Source organism: Trachypithecus francoisi, unplaced genomic scaffold (genome assembly GCF_009764315.1).
Source record: "Trachypithecus francoisi isolate TF-2019V2 unplaced genomic scaffold, Tfra_2.0 Lachesis_group1, whole genome shotgun sequence".
Taxonomy (NCBI): Eukaryota; Metazoa; Chordata; class Mammalia; order Primates; family Cercopithecidae; genus Trachypithecus; species Trachypithecus francoisi.
The window spans coordinates 88,262,049-88,283,190 of record NW_022681454.1 but is presented as its reverse complement, the minus strand read 5'-3'; the positions used below and the strand labels follow the sequence as shown (position 1 = coordinate 88,283,190).

The 21,142-nt window shown below is 35.4% G+C and overlaps 1 protein-coding gene across 10 annotated transcripts in view; it reads left to right on the top strand.

Annotated features, from left to right (window-relative positions):
• SNCA (synuclein alpha) overlaps positions 1–19,839 on the top strand; it is a 121,298-nt gene extending 101,459 nt beyond the window's left edge. For 6 of the 10 annotated variants that reach the window (XM_033214822.1, XM_033214818.1, XM_033214816.1 and 3 more), the window contains 2 exons: positions 16,568–16,651; positions 18,061–18,132. In XM_033214822.1, coding sequence (XP_033070713.1) covers positions 16,568–16,651; positions 18,061–18,117 — 141 coding nt within the window. In that variant the 3' untranslated portion in view covers positions 18,118–18,132. Of the gene's footprint in view, positions 1–16,567; positions 16,652–18,060; positions 18,133–19,230 lie in introns of those variants that run through there. The other 4 variants (XM_033214826.1, XM_033214824.1, XM_033214823.1 and 1 more) reach the window with 1 other exon arrangement.
• Positions 19,840–21,142: the final 1,303 nt, after the last annotated feature.

Genomic DNA, 21,142 nt, shown 5'->3' with positions numbered 1-21,142 from the left:
AACTCATCTATTATGCTATGCCATGAAGAAAATAAAATGGAAGTTCTTTACTTTTTTGAGATGGAGTCTTACTCTGTCTCCCAGGCTGGAGTGCATTGGCCGGATCTCAGCTCGCTGCAATCTCCACCTCCCAGGTTCAAGCCATTCTTTTGCCTCAGCCACCCGAGTGACTGGGACTATAGGTGCATGCCACCATGCCTGGCTAGCTTTTGTATTTTTAGTAGAGATGGGGTTTCACAATGTGGGCCAGACTGGTCCCAAACTCCTGACCTCAAGTGATCCTCCTGCCTTGGCCTCACAAAATGCTGGGATTACAGGCATGAGCCATCACGCCCCACCATAAAACTGAAGTTCTAAGCTTCAGTTTAGATGCTCACTAAATACTTGTTTTGCAATACCTGACTGTAACTGGCAGAAAAATGTTTTGAAAGTCCTCATTTTCCAGGTATACCGATGAAATACAGGGACATTATTTACTATGTCAAATTATAATAATTTATCAGTGGCACACGAAAGTGGCCTCACGTTTCTTAATCAGTGATATACCATTATATATATCATGCCACCTTTTAATGTAATATGTTTATATCTTTCTTTAGATGTAAACATTCATTTAGTTCATCACTGTGGTTTTCATAGTCACTCCAAGGAACCCGATGAATTTCTCCAGTGTGCTCAAGTCTCCTGCCCCAGGGAGAAAGGGAGGGATGAGCAGGAATCACTTTAATCTATTTACACAGATATTTTCTTTTCCATTTAATTTAAAGGAATTTTTTTTTTTCTACTTAATGAATATGCAGTGATGATGGTGATGATGATGATGATGATGACGATGATACAAAGGTTTAAATGATTAGGTAGTCAAATCTGGGCTGGAATTGTAATACTGTTTTGACTTTTAAACGTAGAGAAGCTCCAATCTGCTTATTTTCTGGGCATAAACACATGAGAACAACAACACAATTCTGTTATCTGAATGTTGTTATGTTGTTTGAAACATTCGGTGACTTTCAAATGTTGTATTTGCCTAAGAAAATTCAACAGAGTCAGACATTTTCTTCCAGGTTAAATTTGCTGAGTCTGCTAGGAAAATAAATTTTGTGCACTGGCCATTCTGATCTAGTGGATGTTCTAATAAAATTATCTTTGTGCTGCCTACAACTTCACTTCAAAGATGAGATACCTGGGTACTCCACACTAAATTATAGTTTGAGATCTGAAGAATGGGATAGGAAGGCACAACTCAAAGAAAAAAATACTAGCACTGGAAAAGCTAGGACTAGTGAAGATGAATCATTCTCTGGACTTTAAATTCAGAGATATCAAAGTTAAGAAAAATTAGGAGGAATAAAAAAAGAGGGTAAGATAAACAATAAAAGTTTATACAGCAAGAGGGTATAAAACAAATACAATATTTTTCAGAAAAATTAAATAAAAATAGATTTACATAACATTGTTTTTAATCTCAAAGATCAAATTTCAATTTTCATCTCATTTTAAAACCCATATGCACAATCTCCTTTATATACATCAGTTGGGTGTCAAAGTGACTTTTTTCTTGTTTCCAAATACAGTTACTTTTCGAATTTAATTCTATGATTTAGGAATTTGATAGCAAGTCAGTTGGCACACATATATGTTATTATATGTGTGCTTTAGACTTGTTTTTTAGTTAATGTAACATGACAGGGCCACCTGAATTATTGTTTACAAACTAGCTAGAAAGCCACCAGGGAAGAGAAACCCTGGCAACAGAATGGTCTGCAGCAACGGTGCTTTTTTGTTATTGTTATTTATGAGATTGGATGCCATTACTACTGTAAAACAGTTCACAAGAACTCAGTCTATGGGAAAGACTCAAAAATTCTTTGCCTGTTAAAGAAAAATCAGGATATTGGGCTGGTTAGTTTAACTAAAAAGTGATGTTACTCAGATTCTGCTTGCATGCACTGCTTCTCACCAGTTGTTTTATTTCTTTGTAATTGATATTTTATCTTATTTTTCAGATAGTCCATTATAAAACTCTTCTACTTCCCTTAAAATCACAACCACACAACAGCAACTAAAACATGCTTTGGCATAAGACTAATATGGTTTTGAACCCAGCTTGACTATCATATTTGTTACTTTAGGCAAAACACCTCTGACATTTTTGTCTTATCTTCAATAAAAAGGGGTGATTAACTGTTTTACAAGATTGTTCAATAAACAGATATAGATTCCCTCCTTTTCCTTCCTTTCCTTTCTTCATCTTCAGCATCTGAATGCCATAAGCTCATTTTAGTTCTCTGGACTCATGTTAACATGTCCCACCTTTCCCAAATTAGAGATCACCTCTGTTCTTGGCTCCATTCTTTTCCTCTCTTTTGAGACAGTTCTCTGTCAACGAACCCCGTCTCTGCCCTGTATCGTGAAACTCTACTCCTACTACATTAACAGTATCTTGGTTTCTTTAAAAAGGAAAACAACACAATTAAAGAACAGAAGCAAAAAATCTGCTCAAATCCCCAATTGTTACCCTCAAAATTAATTGTCCCAAACCCAACTTTCTCATTGCACAACTCTTTGTCAAAATGTTTTCTACCATCACAGTCTTCAATGATCTTTCTTGTTCCTTTATCTCCTGAAATCTGACTTCTACCTCCATCTTTTTTGGGCTATTCAACACACTTAGAGAAAAAACACATTTTTGTTAAACAGGTATGTATCTCTGAAGCACAAAATACATGGTACCGGAAGTGCACATGTGTGGTTCTTTCCATTTTTTGTCAGCACTTGAAACTGACAAGTAGTAGTACCAATTACTTAGTGAAAGACCTTTTTCATTTCATTTCTGAAATGTTGTTATTTTCCTTTTTCATCTTCCATCCTTGACGACGTCTCCAATTTTTCTTCTTTGCTGCCTTCCTTCCTAAGAAAGTTCTTCATGCGATGCCATCTTGTTTTTCTTCACTAGCCTCTTTTTCTCGCTTTAATTTTATGAACTCTGATGACTTTTTCAATTACCTCTATAGAGTAACTACTCAAAATATATATTTCTGAAGTCTCTCAACTCTAATCCCATATTTTCAACATATATTTATGGAGGCATCTCAGACTCAACCTATCTAAAAAATGACTTATCTGCCCTAAAATCTACTTTGTTCTTTTTTTCTCCACTGCTAATAATTATCTTCCTAGTTGGTCAAGCTCAAAACCTAATCATTTTTACTCCTTGTCCCTCTGTCAGCTGTCCACATTCAAGCGGGGTCTCATTTCTGCACATTTTACAAGCAAGTCAGTAACTGCCTTTTGTTTGGGACTAGCTTTTTATATAGTGAACAGTCTTGGAAGATAGAAATCATTTATCCTTCTAAAACAAAAGATAGAAATCATTTATCCTTCTAAAACAAAGCTGCTGTGCTTGCAGCCTTGGATAAAGGTAGTGCCTCTTTTTGAAGCAAAGGGACATCTTTACTGGCCATTATAAAGTATCCATGTTTCCTAAGCTCTGGCTTCCTCTTTTCTGATGCAACTCACTGAGCACATAGGTGTCACTTGAGGTTTTCCATGGGAATTGGGGCTTGAGGAATCAGTGCAAGAAAATCATGATACTCTTGCTAATGCTATTACTGTGAATAGTAAAGTCAATTGTCTCTGACCCAGCACTATTGTGTCTTTGCCCAGCATCCAAAAAACTGGCAGGCTTGCAAGTAGGACAGAATGTTAGACTTTTCACAGTTCTTCTGCTTATAAGTACTTGCTAAAAGCAATTAAAACACAACTTGTAGTTTGCACCTATAATTTTGTAGCATTTGCTTCTTATCTATGTCACTAGGATGCACTTAGGATGCAACAGACCCATCTATCATCTATTACTCAAGTTTTTGGCTGTATTCCTAGGCAACACAGAGAAGGGAAACAAAGAAGAGGACCTGTGCACAGTGTGAGAAAGGCAAAACACTGAGCTTAATTGCAGACTTGAAAGTAGCTAGCAAATGAAGTAAAGCAAAAGGTTCCTTTTTTTTTTTTTTTTGAGATGGAGTCTGTTCTGTCACCAGTCTGGAGTGCAGTGGTGCTATCTCAGCTCACTGCAACCTCCGCCTCCTGGGTTCCAGCGATTCTCCTGCCTCAGTCTCCTGGGTAGCAGGGACTACAGGCACGTGCCATCATGCCCAGCTAATTTTTGTAATTTTAGTAGAGACAGGGTTTCACCATGTTAGCCTGGATGGTCTCAGTCTCTTGGTTTTGTGATCCGCCCACCTTGGCCTCCCAAAGTGCTGTGATTACAAGTGACAGCCACTGCACCAGCGAAAAGTTTCCATTTTTTAAATAGTTGGGTTTTTTGTTTCGAATCTTTCCAAAAAAAGGTTTTTTAAAAAATAAAATTGGCAATAAGTTGAAATATAAGAACAATGTAATCTTATTAAGACAATATATTATAAACATTTATCAAAATACTTATATTTTCAAAAGTGCTTAAAATAATCTGAAAGATAGTAGATGTTCAGTAAATATTTGATATTATGACTGTGCAGGGGTCATTGCAGGCTACTTTATGTGTATCATTTCATTTAATACAACACCACTCTGAAAAATGTTTTATCATTACCATTTTTCAGTTGAAATATTTACATTGCTCAAGATCTCACTGGTACCATCTACTCTTAGGTCAATCTGCCACCAAATCTCATGCTCTTAAATGCCCTTTTTCTCCTGCGCTTCCAACAAATAGTACACAATTGTTGAAGGGAGGGGACTGTGATACAAAATATTTAGAGTGATTGTGTAGCCACAATTTCAGTTTCTCAAGGAAGTGATAGAATTAAGAATCATCCTCAATATGTATTCTTCCAACACACACACACACAAATACCACAAGCCCACTTGAATGCACCCCACCTACACATTGCAACCATAAAGACAATTGCAGCATTAAATACAGAATATTTAGTGTGTTGTTTGTTTGTTCTCCCTCTGCTACAAAAATCAGAGTTTCTATTCAATAAACAGCAAAGGGAGATATAAACAAACCAAATTAAAGATGGAAAAATTGTTGAAAAAATTAAATACAGAACTGTGTATTGATTTATTGAGAGTTCAATAATGTAATCCAGAAATAATGGATGCTTTAAAAGTAATTTAAATAATACAAATAAACATTTAGTGCCTAGTTAAAGAAAAAGAAAAAACAATATTAGACAAAATAAAAGATATTCATTTGATGTGATGAGGAAATAATCTTTTATTCCTCTTTAAATTCTCTATGGAATAAGGCAGGGTTATAAATAAATAAACATCTGCCCCATGGACTTCATGGATCGTTATGTTTTATTGTGATAATCAAAATGAAATTGTTGGGAGGGATTAGTATCTCTAGTATAACACTAAGAAAGATAAGGCCTGTGCCCAGGCAAAAGCTTTCCTGGTTTGTCAAAAGGTTTGAAGAAACTCAAGTGATGATATTTCAAACCATTATAAAACAAACAAAGACGCAAACAAACAGAAAACATATAGTGTCTTTGCCACATATTTAGGAAACAAAATGAACAATTTATTTCTGACAACCTCATAGTCTTTATTCTGTCAGAACAATAATGGAAAGGTCTAAACCAGAAAATGTTATGCATTGAATTTATAACAAACTCTTTTTTCCTATAATGAAAAATTGATAAACTTGGCATTTGCAGATTTAAAAATTATGTGGTTAAAAAAATCTGTTTTTTGTCGTTGCAAAAAATCATACGTATACACACATATATGTGAGTGTGCGTGCATATATATATATATACACATTTATATATATATAAACATTTCCTTTGACTTCCTATTTTCTTCCAATAAAAATAGTGGTACTAGAGATAGTTCTGATATTTCATTATAGAATAGTTAACATTGCATTTGGAAAGGATGAATGTTTTAAAAACATAATTTTACCTTAATAAGCAGCCCAGCATAATATTTTAGTAACTTCACAGATTTTTTTCAAGACATTTAACAAATAATATTGCATAATAGTTAAGAGTGTGGGCTTTGGATCCAGACCTCCTATTTCTGTTCATTCACTGATAACAAAGGGGACAGTAGTAACTTCCTCATAGAGTTGTTTTTTAAGATCAAATAATTCATATAAAACTCTTGAAATGGTACCAAATACAGAGTAAGTACCATATAAACATTAACTATTATTGTTAGTCCATGTCCGAATAACAGAGAAGAGTAAGAATTTTAATATTTCATTTGGATTACCTTTTAAGGATACACCTAGCCCATTATCTTTCTTGATAATCTTGTAAGATGATTCCTTTTTTATCTCCTATCTGTTGAGGCATGGATAGAGGTTTTCAGGGAAAACATTTTCTAGGTAACTAAAAGAAAGTGGCCGGGCGCGGTGGCTCAAGCCTGTAATCCCAGCACTTTGGGAGGCCGAGACGGGCGGATCACGAGGTCAGGAGATCGAGACCATCCTGGCTAACACGGTGAAACCCCGTCTCTACTAAAAATACAAAAACTAGCCGGGCGAGGTGGCGGGCGCCTGTAGTCCCAGCTACTCGGGAGGCTGAGGCAGGAGAATGGCGTAAACCCGGGAGGCGGAGCTTGCAGTGAGCTGAGATCTGGCCACTGCACTCCAGTCCGGGCGACAGAGCGAGACTCCGCCTCAAAAAAAAAAAAAAAAAAAAAAAAAAAAAAAAAAAGAAAGTAGGAACAACAAATTGTGACAAAACTTTACAGAATTTACAAGGTAGAATAATCGCAATTCCTTTTGAAATCAACCACTATGGTCCTCTGGCTGGGAGAGCTAAGCAAAGATATTCCAGCCTGAAGGTTGAGACCTACTTGAAGAGTTTTCCATTCAGATTGTGAGGGCCCCTCAGACTTCACTTGGTGCCTGTTTCTATTAGTATGGAAGCTTCTGGGACCTTGGGGTATCACATGCACTTGACTACTTTATTCCTGCTCTAGCTATCTTAAAGCCTTTCTTAATCTTTTACATCTTAGAGAAGATACTTCTGGTTTTTAAATCCACTGATCTTGAAGCTAGTGCCCTCACTCTCTGCTTCAGAGCCCATCCTTTTATATATGAGTAGTTTGTTTTGCCTAAAGTATTTTCTCCCAGTCACATATTAAGTCCAGTTTCTCATCTATTTTTGAAGGCAAACTCCTGGGCCTTGGCTCACTAACATTTTGACAGCGTATTTCTTCTTTCCTATGAGCTTTTCAGCATTCCCTGGGTTTCTCTAAAATATAAAAGCAGACTCTTTATCTCTTACTTTGTCAAAGCCTACCCTCCCCACTGATTTCTCACCCAGTTCCTACTTTTAAGACCTGCCTCCAAATATCATTGTATTTACAAACATGAAATGACTCATTGATTCTGAGCTCAGCACAAGAGCAAACGTTTCTCAGCTTGACCCACCTTCATATTGTTGATGCCTTATTCAGTCACTACCCAAAAGGCTGACCTTCAAGAATCCAATCCATGAAAACTTAAAATAGTAAACAAATCTGAATATAGTTTAACATACATAAGAAATGTTGTGCATAGAAGAGGAGGATCAGCCCTTAGACATGAAAAGTGAAAATAGTTTATTCCCAGATTTCCCTTTGTGTGTTAGTATTTTCAACCAAGTCTATCCAAGTAACAGGAAAAAAAGAGCTGGCAATTGTTGCTGTGCTGTGAAGTCTTATTAGGTGAGTCAGCTAATTACATGGCACTATCATAAATACAGCAGGCACTGCACTGCTTGTTAAGCTTGCCAAGGAAAATGAGGATTTAAAGCAGCATACTACCTCTTTGCTATATAATGACATTTTCTTCTTAAAAATGATTTCGTACCAATTCCTGATTTATCCACCAATTATTTTTAAATTTATGGTTGAATGTATTTAAACCTGAATTCAGAGATAAAACTAGTAAATAGCTCTCAAAAATAACCCCAAATATACTTAATATATTAGCTTTACTCTCTCCTCCACTGCCAAACCTTTAAAAACAGTGAAACAAGTAATTTTTATTTCATCTGTTCTCTTTCTCTCTATATATAAGGTGATTGACAAGACTAAAGAAATAGCTAGAAGGGCAAAAGGCAAGAAAATGAGTAAGATAGTAACCAATTATCCAAAGTAGAGCACGTGCCAGGTGCAGTGGCTCATGCCTGTAATCCCTGCACTTTCAGAGGCTGTCGCAGGAGGATCACTTGAGTTCAGGAGTTTGAGACAAGCCTCGGCAACACAGTAAAACCTCATCTCTACAAAAAAAATTTTTAAACAGCTGAGCATGGTGGTGCAAGCCTATAGTCCCAGCTACTTGGGAGGCTGAGGTTGGAGGATTACTTGGGCCCAGGAGTTGGAGACTACAGTGCGCTATGATTGTGTCACTGCATTACAGCCTGGGCCGTAAGGCAAGACCCTGCCTCTAAAAAAAAGATAAACAAAGTAGAGCATAAATAGCTTCTAAATATGTGTTGTTTATGTGTAAGACTGGGATCTCTAAAGGTATCAATTAAAATAGATTTGCATTCTCAATCTGTACGTATGGACTATGTATAATGTATTTACAATATGACTTACAGCATTCACCAATGTGACTACTCCTAAGTGATCCAGATGGCTGATGACATAGTAATTTGTACATTTGCTGAAACCTGATCTGAGTAGGTATATAACACAACTGAAGGAGAGTAAGTCCATTTGCCGAAAGAAAGCCTAGCATATGACCCAGGAGCCACATCTTCACTCAGCCTTGTTGCTAGGTTTGGCTTAGCATATATAATAGCATAAGATGTATAATTTATGACAAAAAATGTACTTGCACTTTTTAATTAGAACATTCAAAATGATCTCAGGAACTGGCACCAGAGATCATCAGTGGTCGACTGTACTCTGCGTGTATGTGTCTGTGAGTGTGTGTGTTTGTGTGTGTTCCCACATTCTAAGGCATATCTTGTACAGGTGAGTAGAAAATGTTGATAGAAAATTATAGATTCTGACATCTAAAACACAGTAGGTCACTACATTGTTAAAACATGGAATTTTTTATCTTGTTTTAAAGTCAGGCCAACCAAACCTAAAATACTGCTACATTGAAAGAGTCCAAAATATTCAAAATACTATAGTTATAGATTTGGTAGTAGGATTGTACCAGACCTGTCACTCTATATAAGACTTGTGCCTTGCCCTTTCACTTACCTGTTCACTTTTACATCTATGTCACTAGATGTAATGCTATAAATTATATTAATAATATATTGTAATTTATCATGTATTATAATCTATTAAATATTACAAATTATGTTGCAACTCCCCTTACCTTTTGTCTGCATATTGCCTCAGAAGAAACAAGTGGATCCAGTGGACGTCAACCACAGGCCCCTAGTGGCAAATAGCTCTTAATGCTGGGCTTGCCACTTTGATGCATTTCTAAAGTTATAGAATATTAAATGAACTAAGTCCCTTGGCCACTTTAATTATACCTTAGAACTAGGCCATAACTGTACTTTCCCAAAAATTAAAATTTGAATTTTAACTTAACCATATATAATTGGACAAGGAGGTGGGTTTCATTAAGTGTACTTGTATCATGCTTTATTATCTTTTGGGCATTGGATACAGCAGAACATGCCAATTTTTATGACTTCTCATGTGACAGAATATACTTACTAGGATGCAATTAAACACTTCTCAGAATATGTAAACAATAAATGTAATCATTACATTATTTTTATATTGTTCTTTCTTATACATAATAGTAAGACTTAAAATATACTGTTATTTCTGAAATATGCATATTGTTTTGCTTTTGATGATTAAATAACATTGTCCAAAGTTTTAGGTGTTTTGAAATCCTATATTTTTTAACAAAATATATAGCCTTTCCAAAACAAGACCTCAATAATTCATTTAAGACCTAGAATTGTTCCTCTCCACATAGATCTCTTAAAAAGGCAGAGGATTTATATGACCTCAAGAGGAACCAGAGGTTTGCTTTAATTCAATTTTTTAAAAATCAAATTCTTTAGTTTTTTTAAAAAATTGAGATTAGTTTGATTTTGAATCAGATGCCCTTTGCTCCCCACCCCAAAATGGCATTATGAGCAGACTGAGAATTGACGATAGAAAATTGAACATATGAAATGTATCTTTACCTTGCTTTTTAACAAGATATTCATGTCTATCTCCTTCATTTTTAAGTGTATCAGTAAAATACATGGTAATTTTCTTAGCGAAATATACTGTCTACAGTATGCACACACGCCCCTGGCTAAGGTAGGGAAGTGTAGAATATTCACATTTTTGAAACTTCTATGCTATTTTTATTTAAATAGGAGTTCTGGGCTTGATTTCATTTTGGAACACTGGTGTGTGCTTAAGTTGAACCGTGTTTTCCTCTCAGGTCAAAGTTCTTGTTTAGTTTCTTCTTTTATCTTTTTGGTTGCCATCTCTCTCCTTCATCCTCATGGTGTGAGCTGTTGAGTGAAGGTATTAATTCCATTATGTGAGGCTAAGTGGCATTGTTCAATAATGCAGCAAAACAATGGTTCTGCCCCAAATATCTTCCAGTGTAAAAGCAGTGGGGAAAAGAGAAGTTGTGCTTCTGCTGCTTTGAATGTTTAAGGCCGTGAAAGTTGATCACACAAATTGGGTCATTCTTGTTATACCCAACTAAAACAATCAAGAAGCCTGGGAGGAAAAGCATTCAAGGAACATCACATTACTCCACAGGTGTAATTTTCTACAAGTCCACATGCTGAAGCTGCCTGTTGTAACCTGGGGCCAGTTTCTTCTGTAACTGCTGAAAAAACTTGCTGCAGTTCTAGGACTCATTTTGCCCACCACTGTCACTCACCAACTGAAGCTTGCCAGCTCCCCAGAACCTTTCTAGTGCCAATGAACTTTCTCAAAGAGCAATGTGTATCATTTCTCTTTTTCAGAACACTTCCAACCTCCTCTTTGTTCTTTAGGTATACCAAAGACCAACCAGCCTCGAATTTCAATTTTTCTTCCCACATAAAAAGTTAACTTTAGAAATTTATCTCTACATTTCTAACTTTGACAAAGCATAGATACCAGATAATTGGTGAAACCTTGCCATTATAACGATCACCATGGATTACTTCCCCGTGTCTTCAGATAACCCTCGCCATTTACTAACGTTTGATGGACTTCAAAATGAATGTATCTTTTTTTAAAAAAATGTATTCACACTGACAGCAAGTACATTGGTATACTCTATACTAAATTATACCACAGAGTTTACAAACAATTGGTGATGTTGGGCAGTGGTTTCAAAAGAGCATACTTAACAAGACATTCATAAGGCCCTACAAACCTGCATTTTTAATAAGGACCCTAGATGATTCTAGAAGAATGTGGTTTGGAAAGCGATTTTTACCTTTATTATGTGTCATTTTAAATATATAATAAAATTAAAGTTATAAGTCATGGAATTGAATAAAGATAATTTCCTTACAGAAAGTATTATTAGATATCTAAATACAATATGGTTCAAAACAGGAAATTTAAAAAGATTATGTAAATTCTGTAGTTGTATTCCTAAAGACAGAAGCTGAAATTTTTTCCTACTTCTCCTTGTATCACTTCTCTTTTCCTTCACTTTCACTTCCCTAGAATTGTACTTCCCGATAAACTATTAGCAGTGAAGCTTCATCTCATGATCTGTTTTATAGAGCACTTCAGCTGAGACGAGTACCAGCTGGTAATTGATTATATTGGCTATTCAACCCTACAGGTTTATTTAAAAAGAACTTGAATAAGCTTTTTAGGGTGAAAGAGGTTAGTCTCAGCCATTTCTGTTTCCTAATATAGCTTTTAAGTATTTCCTTATTAGCAATGAAAGGCCATTCCATTGTAATTTTTTGATAACCATTTTTCTTTCTGTGTATCAAATGCAGATATAGGATACTGAACTGAGTCTATTTCACTGTTTGTAAAACAATCTCATTTGAAAAAAAAAAAAAAAGTCTACAGATATTCCAGGGATAGGGTGTAGTAGAGAGAAAATAAAAGGTATTTTATTACTATGTCTCTATACCCTACCCTGTAGGATCTCTTATTAAGCATACAGACATATACCAAAATCAAGACATTTTTCTCATTTATTTTATTGCCCTAACATATTCTGGGTTAATATAATATCGTAATGAAAATTTGAGAAAAAAATTGATTTTTTTCCCAAAGTGTTTAACATTTGCTATATTGGAAGATTTTTGTTTGTTTGTTTGTGGTAAAAATAAAGAGAAGGTGCATTTCATACCTTCAAGTATGACTACATTTTGAAAACAAGTCATTAATACTCATAAATGCAAATTTTAATGTTCTTTTTTGTTACAGCCAAACTATAATTAGGCACAGTTGTAAATTGGAGTTGAAATTTAATAAGATATTTCTTTTTTTTTTTTTTTTTTGAGGCGGAGTCTCGCTCTGTCGCCGGGACTGGAGTGCAGTGGCCGGATCTCAGCTCACTGCAAGCTCCGCCTCCCGGCCAAATTTAATAAGATATTTCTTTATAGATAACACTTAATGGTTTTAGAGATAGGTTTATGAAACAGCAAATATACAGATATAGGGATAAAATTGTGTCTGATGGTCATATGAAGTGTTTGTTGTTATATTCTCTCTTGGAATAGCTGCCAAATATTTTAGTATGCTTAAAATCTGTGAATGTTATGGAGTCAACAAATTGAGATCACATATCATATTCAGAAAAACATAGTTAGAGAAATAACTATAGAAATGAGCATACAGCAATCTTCCTTTATCTGCAGGGATACATTCCGAAACACCCACTTGGACACGTGAAATTGCGGAAGGCAGCAAACCCTACATATACTGTTTTTTCCAATGCTTACATACCTATGAAAAAGTTTAATTTATAAACTAGGCACAGTAAGAGATTAGCAACAATAACTAATAGCAAAAGAGAACAATTATGATAAGAATAAAAGTTATGTGGGTATGGTCTTGCTTTCTCTTTCCCTCTCTCTCTCAAAATATCTTAGTATTTTGGGTCTGCAGTTGATGGTGGGTAACTGAAACCATGGAAAACAAAACCACAGATAAAAGGAGACTACTGTATATACTTTTTAAAACTGAGGAAATATTAAACTCATGTTTCTTCTATATCCCACCCGTTTTCCCCCACCCAAACCTAGATAGATATCTTATTTGATCTGTAAACAATTAATTTGTAAAAGTTAAGAACTTTTTAAAGTAAAACTGCAATATATCATCACACCTAAAGAAATAAACAATAATTCTTAAAAATCCAGTCAGTGTTCAAATTTCCCCAACTACCTCATATGTGTTCTCCATTTGCTTATGTTGGGATCCCAAAACGAATGAAATAAAGTTCTTAGGTTGCAATTGGCTAATTCTCTCTCACTTCTACTTTAATCTGTAGGTTCCCACTAACTTCTTTTTTGTTGCAATTTACTTGGTGAAGTTAGATGTATTATTTGTCTTGTGTAGTTTTTCACAGTGCAAAATTTGCTGATTGTAGCCAGTGATGTGAACAGTGAACATGTTTTTCGCCCCTTATATTTGCTGTAAGTTGTCAGTGATAGTTAAATGTGAATCAAATTCAAATTCGGATCATGTAGGACTTTTCTTTTCTTTCTTTTTTTTTTTTTTTTTTTTTTTGAGACGGAGTCTCACTCTGTCGCCAGGCTAGAGTGCAATGGTGTGATCTGGGCTCACTGCAATCTCTACCTCCTGGGTTCAAGTGACTCCCTTGACTTAGGCTCCCGAGGAGCTGGGATTACAGGCGCGCCACCACGTCCAGCTAATTTTTTGTATTTTAGTAGTGATGGGGTTTCACCATGTTGGCCAGGATGCTATTGATCTCCTGACCTCGCGGATCATGTAGGACTTCAATTGTTGAACAAACGAACTTTTAACAGTGGTTACACCATTAGGATGTCCTGACCCAACATCGAGGTCATAAATCCTATTGTCGATTTGGACTCTAGAATAGGATTCTGCTGTTATCCCTAGGGTAACTTGTTCCTGTTTGATGAAGTTATCGGGTCAGTGAACAATAGCCCACTTAGACTAGTATGGTCTTGGTTTAAGATGGTGATGTGTATGTACTTCCATCAGAGGGCAGATAATACTGTAAATCCTCACTTAACTTCATCAATAGCTTCTTGAAAACTGTGACTTGAAGCAAAACAATGTATAACAAAACCAGTTTTACCATTGGCAATTGATATAAGCAAGAATTAAGTTCCTATGGCAAATTTCTGGTCACAAAAACACCATCAGACTCCTAAAGATAAATCACTTCTGATATTAAATATTGAAATTAATGTGAGCTATATATACGTTTATGAAAGATTAATACAAACAAGTCAAATAACTTACCTAATTATTCCAGTGGAGACCGCAGGTGGCTAGACCCTCTCCTGGCAGCTTAGGGAGCAATATGGGAACCCACCCCGGACAGGATGCTGTTCCATCACTGCCGGGTGCTCTTACACACACCCAGTCACCCAGGCTGGAACCATGTAGACACACACTCACCTAACCTGCATATCTGCATACATCCTTCAAAGTTCAGCCAAATAGCATATAAACATATCCAGTAACATCCATCAGTCTTAGTTTTGCCGTAACAACTCCTTTTTGATCATCAAACAAACAGGCTAGGTCCGCCATATTTACTTGTCTGGTCCATATCAAAATTTTCTAACAAATTATATTAGAAAATCAAATCTCTGTCAGTTTCAAAATGCATGAAAAAAATTGCCTTATTTCCCTTATACTTGGCTATCCTAACAGTAATCTAAATATTAATGAGAAAGTTAATGATGTCGTTTGCTTCTCCCAGTTGTAAAGAAGGTTTTGCTGCCCCGTTTGATCACTAAGGCTAATTGACACGCAGAAAAAAGCATAGGAAACTTCTCAGCATCACAAAAGCTCTGTCATCTAGAGAAGCTAGGACTTGAGCTCAAGTCCCGTGACATGGAAGCCTTGTGCCTAGCTACCCCGCAGCAGAGCCCGTATCCTTCACTTGTACCAAGAAGTGAAACACTATGAAAACAGTATCTTTACTCCACATTTTAAAGTGAGGTAGTTTGGGGTGGTTTGTATTTTATTTAATGTATCTATTATTTGGATAATTTTAGTTTATAAAAAGGGCATTGGCAAGGGCAGAATGATCTATAAGCTTCTCTGCCCACCTACCATAAGCATGATCTTTAATTTGACCTTTTCTTACTGTCATCCATTTCCTTATACTTCGGTGTCCCTGTCAGTCACTTCCATGTGAAGACATGGGGAGGCTTTTTTACATCAGACATGTTGTTGAAAATCAGCCGCATTGGCTGAGGGATTATTTGATCTCTTCCTCTGAGTTCATTTACGCTCACATTGCCTCTCTGTTCTTTGAATTTTCAGTTAACTTCATCTTCTTATAATTACTTTGCTAAAATAAATGCAAAGCAACAAAAGGTATTTAGTGAAGAGTATCAACAAAGCCATGACCATTTCAGGCTGAGTTTTGAGTATTTTTTGTCTAGGAAGAGATACCTAGAAAAATTTTCTGACCATGTATTTGATTATTTCCCTTCAATATGTATAGTCTCAGTCTTTAAATTTCAGAAAAGAATTTGTGTATTCGTTGTCATTTAAAATCACTGTGTTAAATATGTATACTTTTACGTTATAAATGGTTATAAAAGTTAAACACTTAGAAAAAAGTCAAAATAACATACATAACTATCCAACAAAATAACTTTCATATTTTATTGTGTTTTCTTCCAAACTTTTTACCTTTGCATCTGAATTGTGTGTAGGTTGTATCTATAATACAAGTAACACTTTATAGTCTGCTAAATATTATACCATAAATAGGTTGTTGTTACATAATTGTCAGGTAATAGTAATACATGTCTTTATCATAATCTACCGAGTAGCTGAATTATAATTTTTTTTTAAGACAAGGTCTTGCTCTGTCACTCAGGTTGGAATGCAGTAGCGTGAACATAGCTCACTGTAGCCTCTACCTCCCAGGCTCCAGTGATCTTCCTTGCCTCAGCCTCCCAAGTGGCTGGGACTGTAGGCATGTGCCACCATGCCCAGCTATTTATTTGTATTTTTAGTAGACTTGGGGTTTCATCGTGTGGTCCAGGCTGGCCTTGAACTCCTGGACTCAAATGATCCACCTGCCTCAGCCTCCCAAAGTGCTGAAATCACAGGAGTGAACCACAGCACCCGGCAATAATTTTTTAACTCTTCATTATTCATTGAACATTTAGTTAACAATTCTAAAAATGTTGTTTCCTGCTGTCATTGATCTTGTGAAGAATATCTGTGGACTATAGCTGTGGATTATTTCCTAGTGAATTACTTGAGCAAAAACTTTACATACTTTGAGGGTTGGTAACCCATGTTGCCACAATGTTTCCCCAAAGGCATTGCAGAGTTTAGAATGCCAGTACTTATATTAAGGTGTGCCCCTGGCCAACATCCCTATATGTAAGATTTTTCCGAAACATAGTTCTGATTTTTAAAAGTGAAAAATGCTACTTCATCATGTTCTTTTTGTGCTTCTCACTTTAAATATTAGAATGAAGAAGGAGCCCCACAGGAAGGAATTCTACAAGATATGCCTGTGGATCCTGACAATGAGGCTTATGAAATGCCTTCTGAGGTAGGAGTCAAAGCTGAATCTTTCTAACAGTACCAAAAACCTGTCATTGTCATATTTCTCTTGCTTAGTGAGAATCATTTGCTCTCTACATGCTCATTACGTGGACAACTTTCAACCTAGGAATGGTTTTTACATTTTTAAAGGGTCCTTAAAAAAAGAGGAGGAGGAGGAAGAGAGGATGTAACACAAATCATATCTAAGTCCACATAGCTTAAAATGCTTACTACTTGACCCTTTACAGGAAAAGTTTAGTAACCCCTGCATTAGAGAATATATTTTTAGAAACTATACATTCTAAAATAAGTTTCTAAATGGAAAGTTAGGGAAATCAACGGAATGCCAAAGGAAGGTAATTATTTTTTGCCATACATTTCCAGTGGGATGATTGCATAGTAAAATAAAAGTTACGCACACAAGTTATAGAATGAAAAGATAAATGTATGATTTGCAACAATTGATATATTCCAGTGTAATGTTTTAAACAACATAATATGATTGTTAATTTTATTTTGATTGAAAATAAAAGTATTTTAATAGAAAATGTATCAAAAGGGAAATTAGAAAATACTATTAGATGAATAAAACTGACCCAAGAAGAAATAGTAAATCTGAATAGATTTGTATAGATTTATAACATAGTGAAGTGATTAAATGATTAAATTAGTAAAAAAAAAAAACAAAAAACGAAACAAAACAACACAACAACAACAAAAAAAAAACACCTACCTGCAAAGAAAATCCCAGGCCAGGACGGCATCACTGGTAAATTCTACCAAACATTTAAGGAAGAATTAATACTAATTAGTTAACATCAATTAAAATCTCTTACACAACATAGAAGAGGAGACATTTCCCAACTAATTCTGTGAGACCCATATTACCCTGATAATCAAAACCAAATGAAGATATCACAAGAAAAGAAACTGTATGATGATTCCATTAAAAATTGAGTTCAAGTATGTTGTGGTTAGGTTATGTATTATTACTCATGGCATTATTAAAAGGCATATCGAGGATGGGTGCAGTGGCTCACACCTGTAATCCCAGCACTTTGTGAGCCAAAGTGGCCAGGTTACTTGAGGCCAGGAGTTCAAGACCAGTCTGGCCAACATGGTGAAACCCCATCTCTACTAAAAATACAAAAATTAGCCAGGCATGGTGGAACACGCCAATAGTTCCAGCTACTTGGGAGGCTGAGGCACAAGAGTTGCTTGAACCCAGGAGGCAGAGGTTGCAGCGAGCTGAGATGGCACCCCTGAACTCCAATCTAGGCAACAGGGCAAGACTGTCACACACACACACACACACACACACACACAAAGCATATTGATAATAATTCAATTTATACAAATTAAGATTAAATTGTTTGCCTAATAAGAATTTCCAATATTTTGGGGTCTTTTATGCAAGACACAATACTAAACACTATAGAAAACTATAGTGTAACTGACATTACCAGGATATAAGGAGTTTACAGTCTAGTAGGTTTGATGAAAAAAATAGAAATTCATTCATTCATTTCTTCATTATGATTCCTTCCTTTAACAAACATTATTGATTGTCTTCTATGTACCAGGCATCACAGGAGCAAAGATATACAAGATATACTAAAAAGTATAGCATTTTAAAGGATCTGTTTCAATCAATCAGGAGAAGTTTTATTGAGGAGGTGATGTTGATCTGGGTGGGAAGGGGAAAGAGATATGGTAGGGCAAAACAAACAGATGACGTTCTGGCACAAGGGAATATCAGAAGCAAAGGCATATATGTCTGAGAATGCAAATGGATATGTCTGAGAACAGTAAATAACTATGACTCAAGCTTAGGAACAAGGAAAATGGTGATAGATTGAACTTGCAGCTATGAGTCAAAGACAAATTATAGAGTATTAGGACAATCTTGTCATTTAAGTTTGTGTTCTATTCAGAAAACAACTTGAGTTATTGAAGATATGCTTATTTGTTTGTTTTTAAGCAGAATCCTGATATTATTAAAGTTGCTCTTTAGGAGGAATAATCTGACCCCTTTAATTAAATCATTAATATTTGTATTGTGGATGCTTTCAGATATTGTATGGGGAGCTTGGGGTCTGAAATACAGCTAATAATTGAAGCCATAGATGAAGATGAAATTTTCAAGGGGGAGAGTGAAAGTAGGGAAAATGTACCTCGCCTTCAAATGTCTTAATTTCCTTCTGAGAATTAGAGCGTCTTAGCCCTGGAAAAGGCTTTATAGACTGCTTGATTTTATTCTCACATTTTACAGGTGAAGAAACTGAGAATCAGCCAGTCCAACTTATTTGTCCTACCAGACTAGGTATATGATCATTAAATGGCACATCTGGATTAGAACCTAGATATTTTAACTGATTACTACCACAATTCACGTCTATATCGGACAGGAAAGACACAACTACTAAAAATAAGATAATGTTTGTTGCAGAATATTTGCAAAAATATTGAGTGTAAATTTTAATGTAAGTGATGAGCCATTTCCTATCTCATTGGCTGTCAGTGCTGATGCATGATTGAAACTTACACTAACAGTGCGTGCTGTCTTTTTGATTTTTCTAATATTAGGAAGGGTATCAAGACTATGAACCTGAAGCCTAAGAAATATCTTTGCTCCCAGTTTCTTGAGATCTGCTGACAGACGTTCCATCTTGTACAAGTGCTCAGTTCCAATGTGCCCAGTCACGACATTTCTCAAAGTTTTTACAGTGTATTTTGAAGTCTTCCATCAGCAGTGATTGAAGTATCTGTACCTGCCCCCACTCAGCATTTCGGTGCTTCCCTTTCACTGAAGTGAATACATGGTAGCAGGGTCTTTGTGTGCTGTGGATTTTGTGGCTTCAATCTATGATGTTAAAACAAATTAAAAACACCTAAGTGACTACCACTTATTTCTAAATCCTCACTATTTTTTTGTTGCTGTTGTTCAGAAGTTGTTAGTGATTTGCTATCGTATATTATAAGATTTTTAGGTGTCTTTTAATGATACTGTCTAAGAATAATGATGTATTGTGAAATTTGTTAATATATATAATACTTAAAAATATGTGAGCATGAAACTATGCACCTATAAATACTAACTATGAAATTTTACCATTTTGTGATGTGTTTTATTAACTTGTATTTGTATATAAATGGTGAGAATTAAAATAAAATGTCGTCTCATTGCAAAAAAAATTTATTTTTATCCCATCTCACTTTAATAATAAAAATCTTGCTTATAAGCAACATGAATTGAGAACTGACACAATGGACATAAAGTTATTAATAGGCATTTGAAGAAGCAGGAATTTTAGAAGAGGTAGAGAAAATGGAACATTGACCCTACACTGGGAACTCCCTGAAGCAACACTGCCAGAAGTGTGTTTTGGTATGCACTGGTGCCTTAAGCGGCTGTGATTTAAAAAAAAAAAAGTGGGCTCCAGGGAACTAAGCAGTGTAAAAGATGATTTTGACTACATCTTCCTTAGAGTTCCATGAGACACATTAGCACATATTAGCACATTCAAGGCTCTGAGACAATGTGGTTAACTTTGTTTAACTCAGCAGTCCCCACTTTAAAAAAAAAAATCATCAAAAATTCTCTCTCTCTCTTCCTTTTTCTCTTGCTCCCCCTTTTTCCAGGAAATGCCTTTAAACATCCTTGGGAACTATCAGGGTCACCTTAAAGAAGATCAGTTCTCCAGACTGATAAAAATTTCATGGTCTCTTTTAAATGTTGCCAAATATATGAATTCTAGGATTTTTCCTTGGGAAAGGTTTTTCTCTTTCAAGGAAGATCTATTAACTCCCCATGGGTGCTGAAAATAAACTTGATGGTGAAAAACTCTATATAAATTAATTTAAAAATTTTTTGGTTTCTCTTTTTAATTATTCTGGGGCATAGTCATTTTTAAAAGTCACTAGTAGAAAGTATAATTTCAAGACAGAATATTCTAGATATGCTAGCAGTTTATATGTATTCATGAGTCATGTGATATATATTGGGCACTGGTGAGGCAGGAAGGAGGAATGAGTGACTATAAGGATGGTTACCATAGAAACTTCCTTTTTTACCTAATTGAAAAGAGACTACTACAGAGTGCTAAGCTGCATGTGTCATCTTACACTAGAGAGAAATGGTAAGTTTCTTGTTTTATTTAAGTTATGTTTAAGCAAGGAAAGGATTTTTTATTGAACAGTATATTTCAGGAAGGTTAGAAAATGGTGGTTAGGATATATTTTAAATCTACCTAAAGCAGCATATTATAAAAAGTTAGAAGTATTGGTATTAAATGAAGAAATAGAGGACAGAACTAGACTGACAGCAATGACCTAGAACATTTTGAGATCAGTAAAGTCGTGACCATTAATTTAGGGATTTATGTGGATACAAATTATCCTTTAAAGTGTTTCTTCCCTTAATATTTATCTGGCAGTTATTTATGAGCAGTGAATTATTTTGTAGTTTATATATCTTAATAGTTTATTTGGGACCAAG